This window comes from Podarcis liolepis (assembly GCF_965112155.1).
Source record: "Podarcis liolepis genome assembly, chromosome: 9".
NCBI lineage: Eukaryota > Metazoa > Chordata > Lepidosauria > Squamata > Lacertidae > Podarcis > Podarcis liolepis.
In genome coordinates this window covers 40,908,330-40,923,413 of record NC_139564.1, presented here as the reverse complement: position 1 = coordinate 40,923,413, position 15,084 = coordinate 40,908,330, and the positions used below count along the sequence as shown (strand labels likewise).

At 38.4% G+C, this 15,084-nt stretch overlaps 1 protein-coding gene across 1 annotated transcript in view; it reads right to left on the bottom strand.

The window, feature by feature from the left end:
- The window catches only part of GUCY1A1 (guanylate cyclase 1 soluble subunit alpha 1), a 35,334-nt gene that overhangs the window by 7,284 nt on the left and 12,966 nt on the right, over positions 1-15,084 (bottom strand). The window contains exons 2-7 of the mRNA XM_083520013.1: positions 9,709-10,066; positions 6,062-6,123; positions 5,033-5,091; positions 2,634-3,343; positions 1,298-1,783; positions 656-799 (exon numbers count right to left, since the gene is read on the bottom strand). Of these exons, the coding sequence (XP_083376139.1) occupies positions 656-799; positions 1,298-1,783; positions 2,634-3,343; positions 5,033-5,091; positions 6,062-6,123; positions 9,709-9,954 (1,707 nt within the window). The 5' untranslated portion in view covers positions 9,955-10,066. The remainder of the gene's footprint in view (positions 1-655; positions 800-1,297; positions 1,784-2,633; positions 3,344-5,032; positions 5,092-6,061; positions 6,124-9,708; positions 10,067-15,084) is intronic.

Here is a 15,084-nt window from a genome sequence, read left to right as displayed (position 1 = left end):
GCCCTTTTCCCAAGCCACCTATCATTCCTTCAACTTCCTGTCTTGGTTCATTTCTTACTCTGCTCTTTTTCATTTTCTTCAGACCCCTTGGTTTGGGGCAATCTATGTCATAACTTGCCCACATCCTAGGACTCTTCCTTGTCCTCAATCTGACTCCATGTGAGGGTTTCTTTTTAGCCAAACACAACTTTCTCTTTCTTCACAGAATCTGTATTTCAAACTGCTTTGTACTCTGAGCGACTGAACATCCAGTGGCAACACATCAGCTAAGCCAGTATCAAAGGTGTCACCGCCACAAATCAAGTATTTGTGGGGCAAATAGAAACTTTTGTGGGAAAGTAGCATGAGGGAAGGGTTAAAGCCACCTTCTCCAGCCCTCAAAAGAGCACCTCCCACTGTACAAATACTATGAAACAAATTCTAAAATATAGGTGGTTTGATCATGGATCTTTCACATCACACCTGGTTTGGTCCCAATTCTGCACAGAAAAGCACAAATGAATTTAGAGCACTGGTCATGAGGTAAATTGAATCATTGTGAAAGAAAAGCATTTTAGGTAATACTTCACTGAAAAATGAAAATAAGGAACATTTTTTTCTACCAGCTAGTATTTAAAATATCAGTAGTTTAGTGAATGTGAGATAACATGCTAACCTTGATGAGCTCTCCATGTGGAGACATCACTTCATTGGACAGCTCCATCATTTTCAAAGCCATCAATGCAATCTGAATAGCATGGGTCTCACTTTCCTTGTGTAAGCCTCCAGCCACACAGTATGCATCTCCAATGGTTTCTACCTGAACATTAAAATACATAACTTAGAACACAAGTAAAATCACATGAAGAAAACACAGAACACACTTGGAAGGGTTGCCCATAACTCTGTCCCCTCCAAAGCGCACCCACCCACTTGAGATTCACATGAACTTGAGTTCTGGTGTGCTAATTGCACGATGCAACTTGCCAGCTGCTGGAGCAGATTATTTTGAGCTGTAAAATCTGGTTTACTGTGGTGTTTCATTATGACAAAAATGTCAAAATATTTATCTTTCATCCACCATCCCTGAGGTTCTATCATCAGTCCTAGAGGCATTAACTCATAAATAGTGCCAATGAAGCTAGAAAATTTACTCCACACTAAATGCACCGAGGATTGCATTCTGAGGTATATAATTTGTTAAATGACTTATTCCAGATTAACACCATCCCCTCTAAGTTGCATTATATCACTCAAATAACCTTACAAGTTTGATTCCCCTCTCTAGGAGGACAAATTGGTGCAATAAATTCTCTACCTTATAGACATCCAGCTCTCCACACTGGTAATCAAAGAGAGTGTAGAGCTCATTGAGCATTGTGATAACCTGCATAGGTGAACACTGGGAACAGATAGCAGTGAACCCTACAATGTCAGAAAAAAGCATTGTCACATTATTAAATTTCTTGGCCTGTACAACTTGTCCTTGCCACAGCTGCTGTGCAACCTCTCCGGGGAAAATAGAGCACAGAAGATCTACTGTTTTCTTTTTCTCCTCTTCAAGGGCTTGGTGTGCCTGCTCAAGAGTAGCCTTAAGTTTTCCTAGCCTTTTCTTCAGTCCATCTTGAGCTCGGGCTTGTTCTCCTATTAAAACAACATCCCTAAGTGCATTATGAATCGGAATATCTGAAAGATAGAGGCCACGTCCTGTAAAGTCTTCTAGTCTATCCACACAGGGGGATCCCAAGAACAAGATGGTACTGGACTCAAAGATGTAGATCATCTGTCCTTTAAGGTCCATAACCTGAAACAATGAGAGAACGATGAGGTGATGTGAGACTTCTGGAGCATTATGGAAGTTTACTAATGCAGCGATAGCCAAGTTATTAAGCCATAGTACCAAACTCTCTCCAGACAACCTGCTTTGGGTTAGAAGCTCAATGATTATTATAAAATCACAAATCTCAACACCTCTGAAGAGCTTTAGATAAATAGGGGCTGTCCCTCTACTAGGTGGAACTTAACAACTATTGTTCCCACTGGGTAATTTGGTAAGGAGAGGCACCTCACATGCACAAATAGGGGTCAATAGGAGCTAGAAAACTCAGAGTAGGGTCTGGATGCAGCTTACATGCTATCCTACAGATTTTCTGGCAAGGGCCAATACGTTTACATGCTCTCCTGTGATTGTTTGCTTTTTAAAAAACCTCCTTATTGAAATATATCTTAAGGTGGAGTTTTAACCTAGCTTTCTCCCTGACATGCTTGTTTTCCATGAGTACAGACTTTTCCTCATGAGGTAATGTTAAAACATGCATTCCCTTCACCTGCAGTCCAAAGTGGAATGACCCCAAAACAAATGTAACAAGTGGAGAATAGCTTACTTCAAACAAGCATTCCATTGTTAATGGGAGCATTAACAAATAAATGCAAGAATTTTTTATGCTTTCATTTTTGCGCTTTTGCTATGAAAAGAAACTTACATGAGGAGAAACTTCAAATTCAAAATTCCCGATGTCAAAGCCCCCCAAAATGGGAGGAGGAGTCATTCATTGCCTTGTGTAATACTTCCAAAGCTACTATTGCATTTGCACACTTGAATTAGAGATGGGATGAAGAAATAAGAAATATAAATATGATAAACCTGTTCTTACCCCTGTTGACCTTTTAAGAGCGCTGTCCCCTCGTCTCACTCTTATAGTAAACTGCATGTTTAGCATTGTCATGATCCCACTAAACGTGGAGTTTATTTTAGGGGCCAGGATTTCGAACCACTCATCAAAGTTTGGCTTTGCTTGAAATTCTCTCCTGCTCAACAGTCTCCTTATACCATTGCCAACTTGCAGAATAGCCATATCCTTGTCAAACATGCAATGAAATGGGAAAGTCTTGCAGAACATGGAAGCAGGAATCACAAGAGAAGACTGAGGTTTACAGGGAGATAAAGATGGCTTTGCACTTTTGACTTGCACAGAGTACAACAAATATGGCTGGTTAATAAACTCAGCGCTATCTTTGCAGAAGCAAGGGGGCATCACCGTCACTTCAACCTCTGTTTCATACAAAATGTGAGCTGCTGCTTTGATAATGCCGGACAGGATGAGGCTGGTTGTTTTCTTGGGAAAGAAATAGTACACGTTTAAGAAATCTGGGTCCTTTTCCAAGCACAGTATTGAGACCTCTTCAAGTCTACCCTTTTTTTCTGCTTCGTGGCAGTGAGCACTCTGCTTCAGAAGAGTACTGAAACTGTTCAAAAAGTCTTTCAGGGATCCCCCAACAACTCCTAGGATATGTTCATCTTCTTCATAGCATATTTTGAAAAGCTCTTCACCAAGCGATTCCTTCATAATGTTTACTGGAACTCCTGCAAAGTTAAAACATTTTATACCAGCATTCTTCTAAACAGTATGCCTTTGATTTATTTTTTTAATCCTTCTGCACTTCATTTTCTTTCACCCCAAACCTGTTTTCCACTATTAAACACCTTCAAACTAACAAAGCCATTTCAGATCAGTCTCTGGAGGCATCTCCTCTCATTCTCACAAAACCTCATATGGTAGGAGCAAAGTACTTGTTGACTTTGCTTTGCAATTTTATTTTATTTTAAATATTTTAAACTTTTAATTGTTACGTCTTTAATTGTTTTATTGTATATGTTAACCAAGGAATTTTTATGTTAGGTATTTTAATTATGGATTTATTTTATAGTTGTAAGCTGTTTAGAAATCATTTGGACAAGTTATAACAACTTTTCACGTCTATTTGTTTTGAGCAAAAAATTGGTAACCATTTCCAATGGAGGACAATGAATAAGAGTCCTTCCAGATGGACAAAAAAGAAGTGGATTAGAGTTTACTAAAATCTAAGAGCTGAACTAAGCATTTGGTAGCAAACATGGATTTTGGAGTCTGAGGTGGCACTTGTCCACTGGAAAGCAACACATGTGGTATGCGTGCAAGTTCTAGAGGAGAAATGCCAAAATGTTCATGTATCACCTCATGACAGAGAGATGACATTGCAGAGGAGGTGTGTACAGTGGTACCTTGGGTTACAGATGCTTCAGGTTACAGACGCTTCAGGTTACAGACTCCGCTAACCCAGAAATAGTACCTCGGGTTAAGAACTTTGCTTCAGGATGAGAACAGAAATCATGCAGTGGTGGCACGGCGGCAGTGGGAGGCCCCATAAGCTAAAATGGTACCTCAGGTTAAGAACAGTTTCAGGTTAAGAATGGACCACCAGAACGAATTAAGTTCTTAACCAGAGGTACCGCTGTACTCCAATACTAACGAGGAAGGAGTGTGCAGCTACCCATCCAAAAAAGCAAAATAACAAAGCAAAAGAGATCACCAAATGACTTGGGGAGGAAGGGAGATTTCTTTATATTTAACCCCTTTAAGTATTATGGGGCTGCTTGAGAGAGTGCTCTCCTTCTAAAGCAGGGATGGAGAATCTATGACTCTCCGGATGTTGCTGGACTCCAGTTCCCATCAGTTCCAGGGCAGGGATTATGAGAGTTGGAGTTTAAGAATACATTGAAAGCCATAGGTTTCCCATTCCTGAGCTATATATATATATTTTTAAAAAAATGAAGCTTGTTTTTAAAGGCACATATGCTCACTACTGCAACAGATGTGCTTGTTTGTAATAGACACAAAGCACTTAGTATCACAATAAAGCAGAAAGGATAACATTTTCTTAGCAACCAAGTAGTTTGAGTGAATGCCTAGAAAATATAAATCCTCTGCATCACAAATATTTTCTTAAACTAAGCAACAATTGCACTAGAAAATATCTGCTCGTATTGTCAACCTCCCACAGTAGCCAAAGCCAGGTTGAATCAACACCATATAATGAAGACTGCACTGTTAGCCCTGAAAGTAATTTATTATCTCCTACTGTGTCCTCAAAATATGAACTGCATCAACATGATCCCTCACTATTGCTTGTTACAAATGTGAGTGGTGTGTGCAGAACTTATTCCACTTCAAATGTTTAATAAGCATCAACTAATTGCATTAAGTGGAATTGCTTGCCATAGATATCTCATTACCTGATGCATTTGCATGGTCAGTGATTAGCTTTTCAAAGTCTTCTCTATCCTCAGAATTCCTATAAATGATGCAAAACAGAATTTTAAAAACTACCTAATCCACAGTAAAAATTAATTTTCAGGTGATAAAACCTGGAAAAAACAACAACAGATAAGCAACCCAATTTGCAAAGTTAATTTGAGAAAACTTTATAGATTCCCATTTACTCAAAAATTTAGTTACTCTTTCTTATCTGCTAACTAAGCAATTTTGCAGAAAAACAATTAAGCAAGCCAATGCTTTTGTGTCTCTTCCTCATACAACCTATTCTGTTCCTACACAACCACTAGCAAAAGAACTAGCATCTTTCTGTATCTTCACCACCACCGCCAAGTAATTGGAAGCAAATCCTACACTCGAATATCAGTAGGATTCACAGCTGAGTTAGCTTAAAATCATAGTGCCACAGTGTTCAAGTTCTACAAACTCAAGTTATTATGAAAGGAATTTTAGCTTCCAAGAGTAGCAGGATCAGAGACTAGGCAAGACTGCTATGAAATTTTGCCTCCTAGTCCAATCCCTGCTTTGACCTGAATTTTCATTATAAAGATTCATGACTCCTATGCAACCCCCTCCCCCTTTCTTAGGTAAAATATATAGCTGAATATATTTTTAAATAAAAGTAAAAGTCAGCTACTTTTTAAAGCTATTAGTTCTCATGCCTAGGGACAACTTTGCAACTCCCATTTGTAGGAACAGGCAAACACAAAATGTCTTCGTAATAGAGAGAGGAAAACTCTAAAGGGAATACTGCTCAAAATTCAGTCTTGGTACAATGACAAACTGATAAAAGTTTCCAGTGTCTTAATGTTGAATTGTTGTTTGATACCTTAATACTTAAGGCTGTGTTTGGCATTTATGGTACCTGATTTCACTAACATAGGGATTTGTTATATAATCTGTGCAGTCATTACCGTAAATGGGATCCAACTTCCTATTTGGTTTTTGCCCTTGTTATTGGTTGCAAAAAGTTAACTTATTTAACTTACCTGATTTCTTTTATTTTATTATTTGCTAGTGTCCTCTGAAATGCAAGATATAACCTTTCATACTGAAAGGAGAAAAGTCATATTAATTCAAATGTCAAGTTTAAGCATTTCATATATTAAAATTTCATATTAGAATGAGCTGCAAACCTTATACTAAAGGTAGAATGCAATTCTATCCAAAATTAGAACACACCTATTTGTAGATCATCAGTCCCCAACTTGTCCTGTCTACATTATGGTATAGTGTAATGTGACTGATGTTTTCAGATGGCCAGCATTCTGTGCCAAAGCACCTGCCACTAGACTAGATATGGATCAGGGAGATCACATTGTAAGTTCCCATACTAACACAACAAGCAACTGTGGGCCCGTATCACTGTTATGGAAATTTACTACACAGCCCATTCCATTGATAAGATGCCCAGCTACAGATGTTACTCTCCAAATACTGTCCATATTCACATGCCACTGTGGACAAATGAAGATGCAGTGTGCTCATATCCACTGGTTACACTTCGTTACTCCTCAGCCCTTCCAACTCAGTGATTAATCATGGAGTTCTCTGATGAGCACACATAGTTTCCCATTTGTATGTGCCTGTCCATTTATTTCAATGAAGGAAGGTGATCTGTGTCTGTATTGACTCAGTTCATTGAAATGAAGGATAGATGTCACATATGAAAATGGAACACATGGAAGCTTTCAGGACGGAAGTATTTATTTGACAGAAAGATAATGCTGCAATTCCCTTCAGTTAACACATAATGAAGTTTGGTCAACTGTATCTCAGGACTTATATATGTATCAGAATGCCCAAATTATACAATAATAGAGTTGGAGGGGACTGTGTAAGTCGCCTAGTCCAATGCCCTGCTCAGTGCAGGAAATCCCCAATGGAGGATTGAACTATTTATCTATTTAGCCTCCTAATATGAGAGTCAGTATATATGAGCATATTGTGAAAATGACAGGATCTCCAAGCTTGGGCACATAATGTTTTAGTGTCTTTCATTAACCTTGTTGTGTGACACACAGAACTTTGTAGACAGCAGTTTTATGGGAGGAAGAATGGAAGTATGTCCATGCTGCCTCAAGAAAAAACTACACTGGTAATGAAGGCTATGTTCTACATTTGAAATAAAAAGAACAACTGAACGAATGTTATACTTTATTAAAACAAGATGTAATTAATATTTATATCTAAACAGAAACAATATGTGCAGCGCTTTCCAACTCCTTATTTGAGTCTGGACTTACAATCTTCTTAAAAAACAAACCAACCAACGAATTAAGAAACAAACAAAGCCCCACATGAATTTGCTAGTATCTTGAATCTCATCAAATGCTATTTTGGGCCACACTATACACTCCCCATGATATTTGCACACAACCTTTCACTGACGTCAATGGAAGCAGCATGTGTTGATCCAGAGCACGATAGTCACCTTCTCAGTTTTTTGAGTTTTCCATGTGGAAACTGCGTACATCCAGTGACGAGAGATAGTAACTTTTAAACAAATCTAAGACCATCTAAGGCAGGGGAAAGAAAGCTGGTCACAATCTACTGGGAGATCTCTGGGTGCTTTGCAGTAGATCAACAAGGGTTTCTGCCTCAGTTATTTAATGATAGCAACAACTAAATGACTCCCTCTCTCTAATTTAGGATGCTGAAATAAACAAAGCTTGCTGGTAAATCCAGCAAGCCTGAAATCTCCCCGCCCCAGTTTTTATAGATAGGCGTATTCCCCCCCCCCCCGCACACACACACATATAATGCAGTCAATCCCTTTGCAACAATCTGCACCTTTGAAAGCAATGTTGGGACATTTTTCTCAGTCAGTGTACCAGTTCAATGAACTGCAAGCCAAGTCTAGAGGTAACAATGAAGGTTCTATGGTTATATCTGAATCCTATCATTTCAGTATATACATTAACAGTATGCAACATTAAATATAAACAAAATGAAATGTCTCTTTTAGTATATATTTTACAGCACAATCCTATATATGTCTATTTAGAAATAAGTCTTATTGAGTTTACACTCAGGTAAATGAGCTTAAGCTTAAGCACCCTTAATTAAAAGACAGCAGCATGAATATTATACCTTACTCCTGGTAGGCAGTATACTTTGCATGTGGAAGACAACTTGCCCAATCGCTTTTTTAAAGAACCCCATACACTGGTGCAATGAAAAAGATCTATGCTTCAGTGAATCCCAAAAACTGATGATATTTGGGCTAGACTGCATTGAAACAGATGAACCACTAGTCTGACTCAATGTTGGGAGGCTACTTGTCTCACTAAGGAATGCTGCATTGCCCACTAAATTTGATTCTTGTCACACTCTCCCATGGATTTATAAACTGTTTTTGAGTTATGGATGCCTTTCCTACAACTACAATGGGGAGAAGACTAAAAAAAACAGACATTCCATAAAAAGCAGGGGCTGAGATGTGTAATAAAGAACATGTAAAGATTTGGCATCCAATTAGCAAAATTGCCCTTGCCCTTAATAGTGTATTGGATTTCTGGATTGAAAGTTTGTGGTTATAATCCATAAGTTTTCATTTCCCCCTTTTCAGTTTCCATAACATTATTATTATTATTATTATTATTATTATTATTATTATTATTAACCAGCAATTCTCTACCCACACCATGGCTTTAGCAAGCATCATTCCTTCTGCAGTGCTCAGTAGATGAGATGACAGACACCACCCCCTCTATTGTGCTCAGTGCAAGCCACACTTATCTGCACATCAATTTTTCAATATTGTACCAATTTATATGTAGGTTGCTCCAACTGTTTTCCATTAAAACTAGATGGTTTCCAGTAGTTCTTTTCCATGCATCTTTTCCAACTCTACAATATCTTTTGTTTTTTGTGATGTGGTCTAAAACATAACTTAGTGGTTGGCTGTGATAACGGGATTGCAATCCTGGGTTTTTCATTTGTTACCACAGCTGCTTCCCCATGGCTTCCTATTTTGTCATCAAAACATTAGGAAGCCAAGTGCAGCAGGCCAGTTGCAAAGATCCTTCATCTTACGTCTTCCTTACAGGATATGTTTGGTTGGGAAAGACCTATGTGATTGGGCCCACTCACATGGTTCCAAACTTTCACATGTTAGTATGCCAGAATGGCAATAAGCTCCAGAAAGCATCTCTCTCATCAATGCTGCAACAAATTCACTGCTATAATAAATTAAGGTGCCCTGACATGGAATAAATCTGGGTAAACCTGCTCCATCTAGATGTTGCCATGGTTCATCTGGCACAAAGTATTATCCACCCTTACTTCGCATAGGTTGCTAACCTCTTTAAATTTTGCTAAGTAACTGCTAAATCAATGTGTGAGTAAACATTTCATATTTGAGTTGCTTTTAATCATCCTTCCTTTCCTTTCCCTAAACACAGAATATGTAGTAAAATAAGATTAAATAAATGCAAAAGGTTTCAAACTACAGGATTAGGCATAATTAGAAATGAAAACAGAACCCAACGTCAAGAACAGAGTTTGAAAAGGAGCATTCATCAAGTGAAAACTGTCTTGCTTTTATAATTATTGCTTAAAAGGCTTTCTTCTAAAACCTCCCTTAGAATGGTGTTTTAGACTACTTTCATCAAAGCATCATAATAATTTATACCTCAGGAGAGATGAGTTTGCAGATGCTCTCAGCTAAAGTGTGCAGATACACTCGGCTCCTGCTGGTTTTCCTTTGTGGAAGGTTCCCGTGCGTAGTCTTTTCTCTGCAAATTGGCAAAGCAGCCTTGGAACTATTTGGCACTTCTGCACATTCATCCTCATTTTCATCTGAAATCCCACTTTGGGTCAATAACGAAAAAGGGCACTCGCCAGTGATCTTCAGGTCTTTCAGTTTGGTACAGAACATACTGCACAAGTCTCTGTTCACCAAAGTTGTGAATTTCTCTAGTTTGGGCTGGACATGTCTGTTCTATTAACCGACAGCAGAAGATGACAGGAACAACTGTGGCTTTATATCCCTGCAACAAAAGATGAAACAGAAAAGAGAAGCACTGCATTTGTACATTTGTTGAATTTGGTTCAACTTCAGAAACATAAGCTTCCTTAATTCAGCAGGCTCTGGCTTTGCAACACACAAGCATGACTTCACAGTTGACCTTATGTTCAATTACTTCATACAACACAGAGCCAAATGGTAGATGTAGTGTGTGAACAAGAATACACCCAGTCCAGTACTTTGAAAGGTTAGGACAATTGCACAAAGAATTAAAAATCCACAAACCCACCTTCAACACCATATACTTCAAAATGGCATTTATGTCAAAAGGTAGAGGGATTGTCATTTACTCCGATTCAATTTTTAAGAATGGGTTTTCATGGGGAAAACTCTTGAGCAAAAAAAAGGAGGGGCACTTGGACATGGAGCTTTAAAGTGCAGACCACGCCTGGAAAGGGCGGAGGAAAGGCACATGTGGATAAGCCCCAAAAGAAAACTACATTCACTCGTGTATCTTTCCAGGATTCCATTCAGTATCACTCGTCTTTTCAGTACAAAAAAAGGAGGGGAAGGTTAGATATAAGAAATACGGGCTTCCAATATACCACTGAGAATTAGGTCCTCTTATTCTCCTCTGGTGGATGCATATTATTTCAAAAGAAATTCACCTGGAGATCAGCTGGATAAATTACAGCTTCTCCAAATTAATTGGCACAATCCTAGAGGACCTTCACTGACCATAAAGACACTTCCAGACTTTGTGTTCTTTTGTGAGTGAGTGACAGTGTGCCTGCCATGTCCAATGGGGACAGTACCAACCTCTGCAATGATCGCTGCTGGGGGGCGAATTAACTAGCAGCATCAACTAGCACGGCCATTATGGTGCAATTACAGGGAGTAATGGCACTAAGGACTCAGCTACACAGCTGCAAATAAAATGTTTTAGATGTGTTGCAAAGTGCAATATACAAATGTATATTGGATGGCAACAGTGAGCTATGAAAATTCAATGTATTTTTCAAAACATTTTTTAAAAAAGCACTTTCACAGAGTTTTTTTTATATGTGTGTAGATTCCACCTCTGTAACTAAAATAAGATAATATGAGTAAAGATTTAGTAAAGATTGGTATCTTATTTGTTGCTGGAGGCTGAAGAGCAATATTTGTCTAGTCCTATGTACCTCTATGTACAGAAAATTTGGAACGTCTCCAGATCAACAACAAAAATAACCTCCTCTATTTGTGAATATAACTACTTTAATACCCTGTAAGGTAATGTACAAAACCTAACTCCCTACTTTTCTTTCGCATGTTTTGGCAGTAGGTTATATTCTGAAAATAATGTGTAAAACAGATGCTAAGTACCAGCAACTACGTGCCTGGATTCTTCACTTTGCAATCATCTGGATGCATCAAAGTTTGGCTAGAACATGATTAACGTTTCTTATGATCTAAATGTTAATGTGGTAGAATCATATAATTATAGAATTGCAAGGGACCACAAGGGTCATCTAGTCCAACCCCCTGCAATGCACATATTTGAAACATTATAAAGGACATTATACATAGGACTGTATCCAGTGCAACACTAAGTTAAAGTCACATAGTGCTGGCGGAACATTGTGGTGCAAGAGAAAACACAAGTACATGACCTAAAAGTATTCAACAAAAATCTGCTGTTGAGTAAGAAGTTTCTGCTAGTGCAATTCCTAGGTGGAATATTTTGTTGTGCAACTTTGCCCATCCATTAGCACAAGGACTCTTGCACTAGCCACTGGATATCACCCATACTACTTTGCTATGTATTAGTCAAACCATCACTGCAAGTGTGATCCACTCACTCATTCCCAACCTACGCAAGAGATTTTAGGTTGATTTGTGCAAGGCACAGCAAAAGACATTATCATTGATATGTGTAGATTGTCTTCTGTTGTGTTTAAAATGTGCTTTTTCATAGAGGCAGATATACACAGTACTGTACAGCACTGGATATACAAATAGTTTATTTTTGCAAAAGAAGCCAGTGTAGTTGTTTGGTTATATCATCATTATGTCTCCCAACCAATCTGATTATAGTATTAACAAAGCAAAAGCACAGCCAGCCAGGTTGGCGAAAGATCTACTCATACTGAGAATATACATAAGCAAACAGAATCACACACAACACTCAAAAAGCACAAACTGACAAGTACTTAGATTATATAAACAAGTTGGCTTAACTTTACATGCCAGAAGAGAATATGGAGTGTGTACTCCATATGAGCTTGATATTATGTGCAAGATCCATTTGAGAGGGTGGGATAGAGAATAAGAGGCTATGCATGATTTAAATAAAGAACAAAACTCAACAAACTGAAGCACATTGTGTATCCAAGATAAACACATTTATTTATTCTTTAGTGAACTGGTTTCCACCCCCACCCCCCTCATTTTTGCACCCAGTGTTATAAGAGAAATAAACAATAATGGACTCAGATAAACAGGACAGTGATAGAACCATAGAAATGTAGAAGAATTTGGTCTATTTCCTCTATCAAGATGATCCTCTGAACTCAACACTCCAGAAAAGATTCACTCAACTTATCTAGGTTTCAGCCTGCCACAAGAGAAAGAACAAGTAAGGGCAAATGAAGCCGTATTTGTCACATAGCTACTTTCTTTAGCCTTAACTCCACCTCAATCAAACTAATCTCTGTTGAGTACCAAGCTACCTTGCTGCTTGGAGAAAACAAGCATCTTCTCACCAAACCCAACTTGCATTGTCTATGTATCACAGATCAAAACTTACTCATTGTCTGACAAAAGGAGGTTGGCTGGTACACTGGGGTTATTATTATTTCAAAGGAGTTCTCAAAGGGTTACTTTTCGTTGCCAAGTAACTGGGAAATATTCCTGGAACAAGGAGGCAGAATCAAACTATTTTGATCTATCTGGGCAACAAGTATTACAAAAATGAAGCCATTACCTTTATTATTAAGATGTGTAAAAGAAAGATTTCTTTGGCCTTCTTTGAAAACCATGGCTGAAGTCATTACAGTCGACGGCAAATAATTTCAGCTGGGTACGGATTGAACGCTAGGTAAACTGAGTATAAGGTAAAACACAGTAGTTCATGGGGAAAACTGCAATATTTACATCTATTGCTGTGTTCTATGCAGTGTTCTTTTTATTTAAGTTATGAAAATCAAGCTTCTGTCAGTGTCAGTAAAACCTAGTCAAGAAAGGCAGCATATAGAAATGGCAGGAGATTTCAGAAGGTATGAAAAAATAATTGCCATTCTTCTACGTGTAAATATCTACACAAACAAGTATTCTGCACAGATAGAAATGTGGTCATACATGTAGGATTATAATAAACTAAGTTATACTCAGAATGGACTTAAATAACAAGTCAATGAATTTCAAGGGATGAACACTACCCATAAAATAGACATCAGACCTTAAATGCCAGGGATATTGGAGGGTTCAAGCCTTCCTTACTTCTCAGTAGGTACAAAACAAAGAAATGTTAACTTAATAGCTGCTTAAATAGCTGTTCTTTTATTATTAAGGCAGTAGAGTTCTTAAAAATGCTATACGGTTGCATCGGAAAACACCCAAAGAAAGAAAGTATTCATAGGCAAAACATGGTACAGTGTAACAAAGGAACCATTTGGAGGATAGTGAAGTATGGTGTTGATAACTTAAAAACAATTAAGGGCTGCTTCCAAGTTAATATTTTGCAAGCCTGCAGGGGCAGGGGAGCTAAACTGAAACAAGAGTATAAAAACAAACAAAAAAAGAGTATCAAAGCTCTACATACATAGTTATCTCTTGTGCATGCATAACATCTGTTTGTATCACTGTCTGTTCATAAATCAAACCATTATGTTTACTCCATATAAAGCAACTAAATATAGAAACAATGTCCTCATCGCAGGCTCAGTGCGATGGTGAGACTGCCCAATAGGTCCATCCTTTCTCCCATGCTAATGTTACTACCACATGGTGTGGTAGAAACTTTCTAAACAACAGACAGGAACAGAATATGAAAATACATGACAAGTAAAACATGAAATTAAGGAACTCTCCAGAATTCATTTTGATTCTGTCACCACAATGCATGCAATAATTTTTATCACGGAAGAACATCTTAAGACTATTTTTCAAGGTTTATCAAATTCAAGACTAATCTGTAATACTAAAATTCACACACAAAGCCTCTCCCATACCTTATTGATCTTTTGTACTTACTTCTTATTTTTATAATATAGATTAGTCATGTTCTGGAGGCACTTATTTAATTATGTATTAGGCAGAAAGTTGATTTCCAGAAATCTGGAGTCTGGGCTAACATGATTATAAATGTCTGAAGAGTGCTGTGTGGAGACAAGTCTTAAGGAATCATGACAGGAACATAAACTTAACGTATATCTAGTTTTTCATTTAAAACTGCAAATGCACCTGTTAGCAAGTGGAATACCTCTGGTGAGGCAGGACGAACGAGGGAAGGGGGGCTTTATAAATGGGTGTTGGAGATGGGAGGTACCTGTGCCCGCTCCCCATGTTGCTGAACCACAACTCCCATCATCCCTGGCCATTGGCCCTACTGGCTGTGGCTGATGGGAGCTGGAGTCCAAGAGCAACAGGAGCTCCCCATCTATGGTATAAAGTGTAAAATATCATTGCTTCCACTTCCTGTGTCACATTGGCTATTTGAAGCAAAGATCCTCTGCCCCAGCAGTACCCTCCCAGCCACCCTTCTCCTAACAGGCTGGCACAGGTTTCATATACCAACCAATGGGGAGGTGCATCCCACTGATTTAACTGCATCAGATGCCTGCTTTTGCTCATCTCCCCTGCTTATGCAGACTTCAGTCTTTCACATCAAAATCTGGGTGGATCAAACCAGATAATTGTTATTGTTGTGAGTTTGGGAGGGTGGGGGTTAGTCTGTACGATGCCAGAGTCCCTTCTAATTTGGGGCATCCTGGATCCAGCAAGAGCTAAAATCTAATGGAGGATTCAATTGTTGGAAGTATCCAGACCAGCTTCTTGATG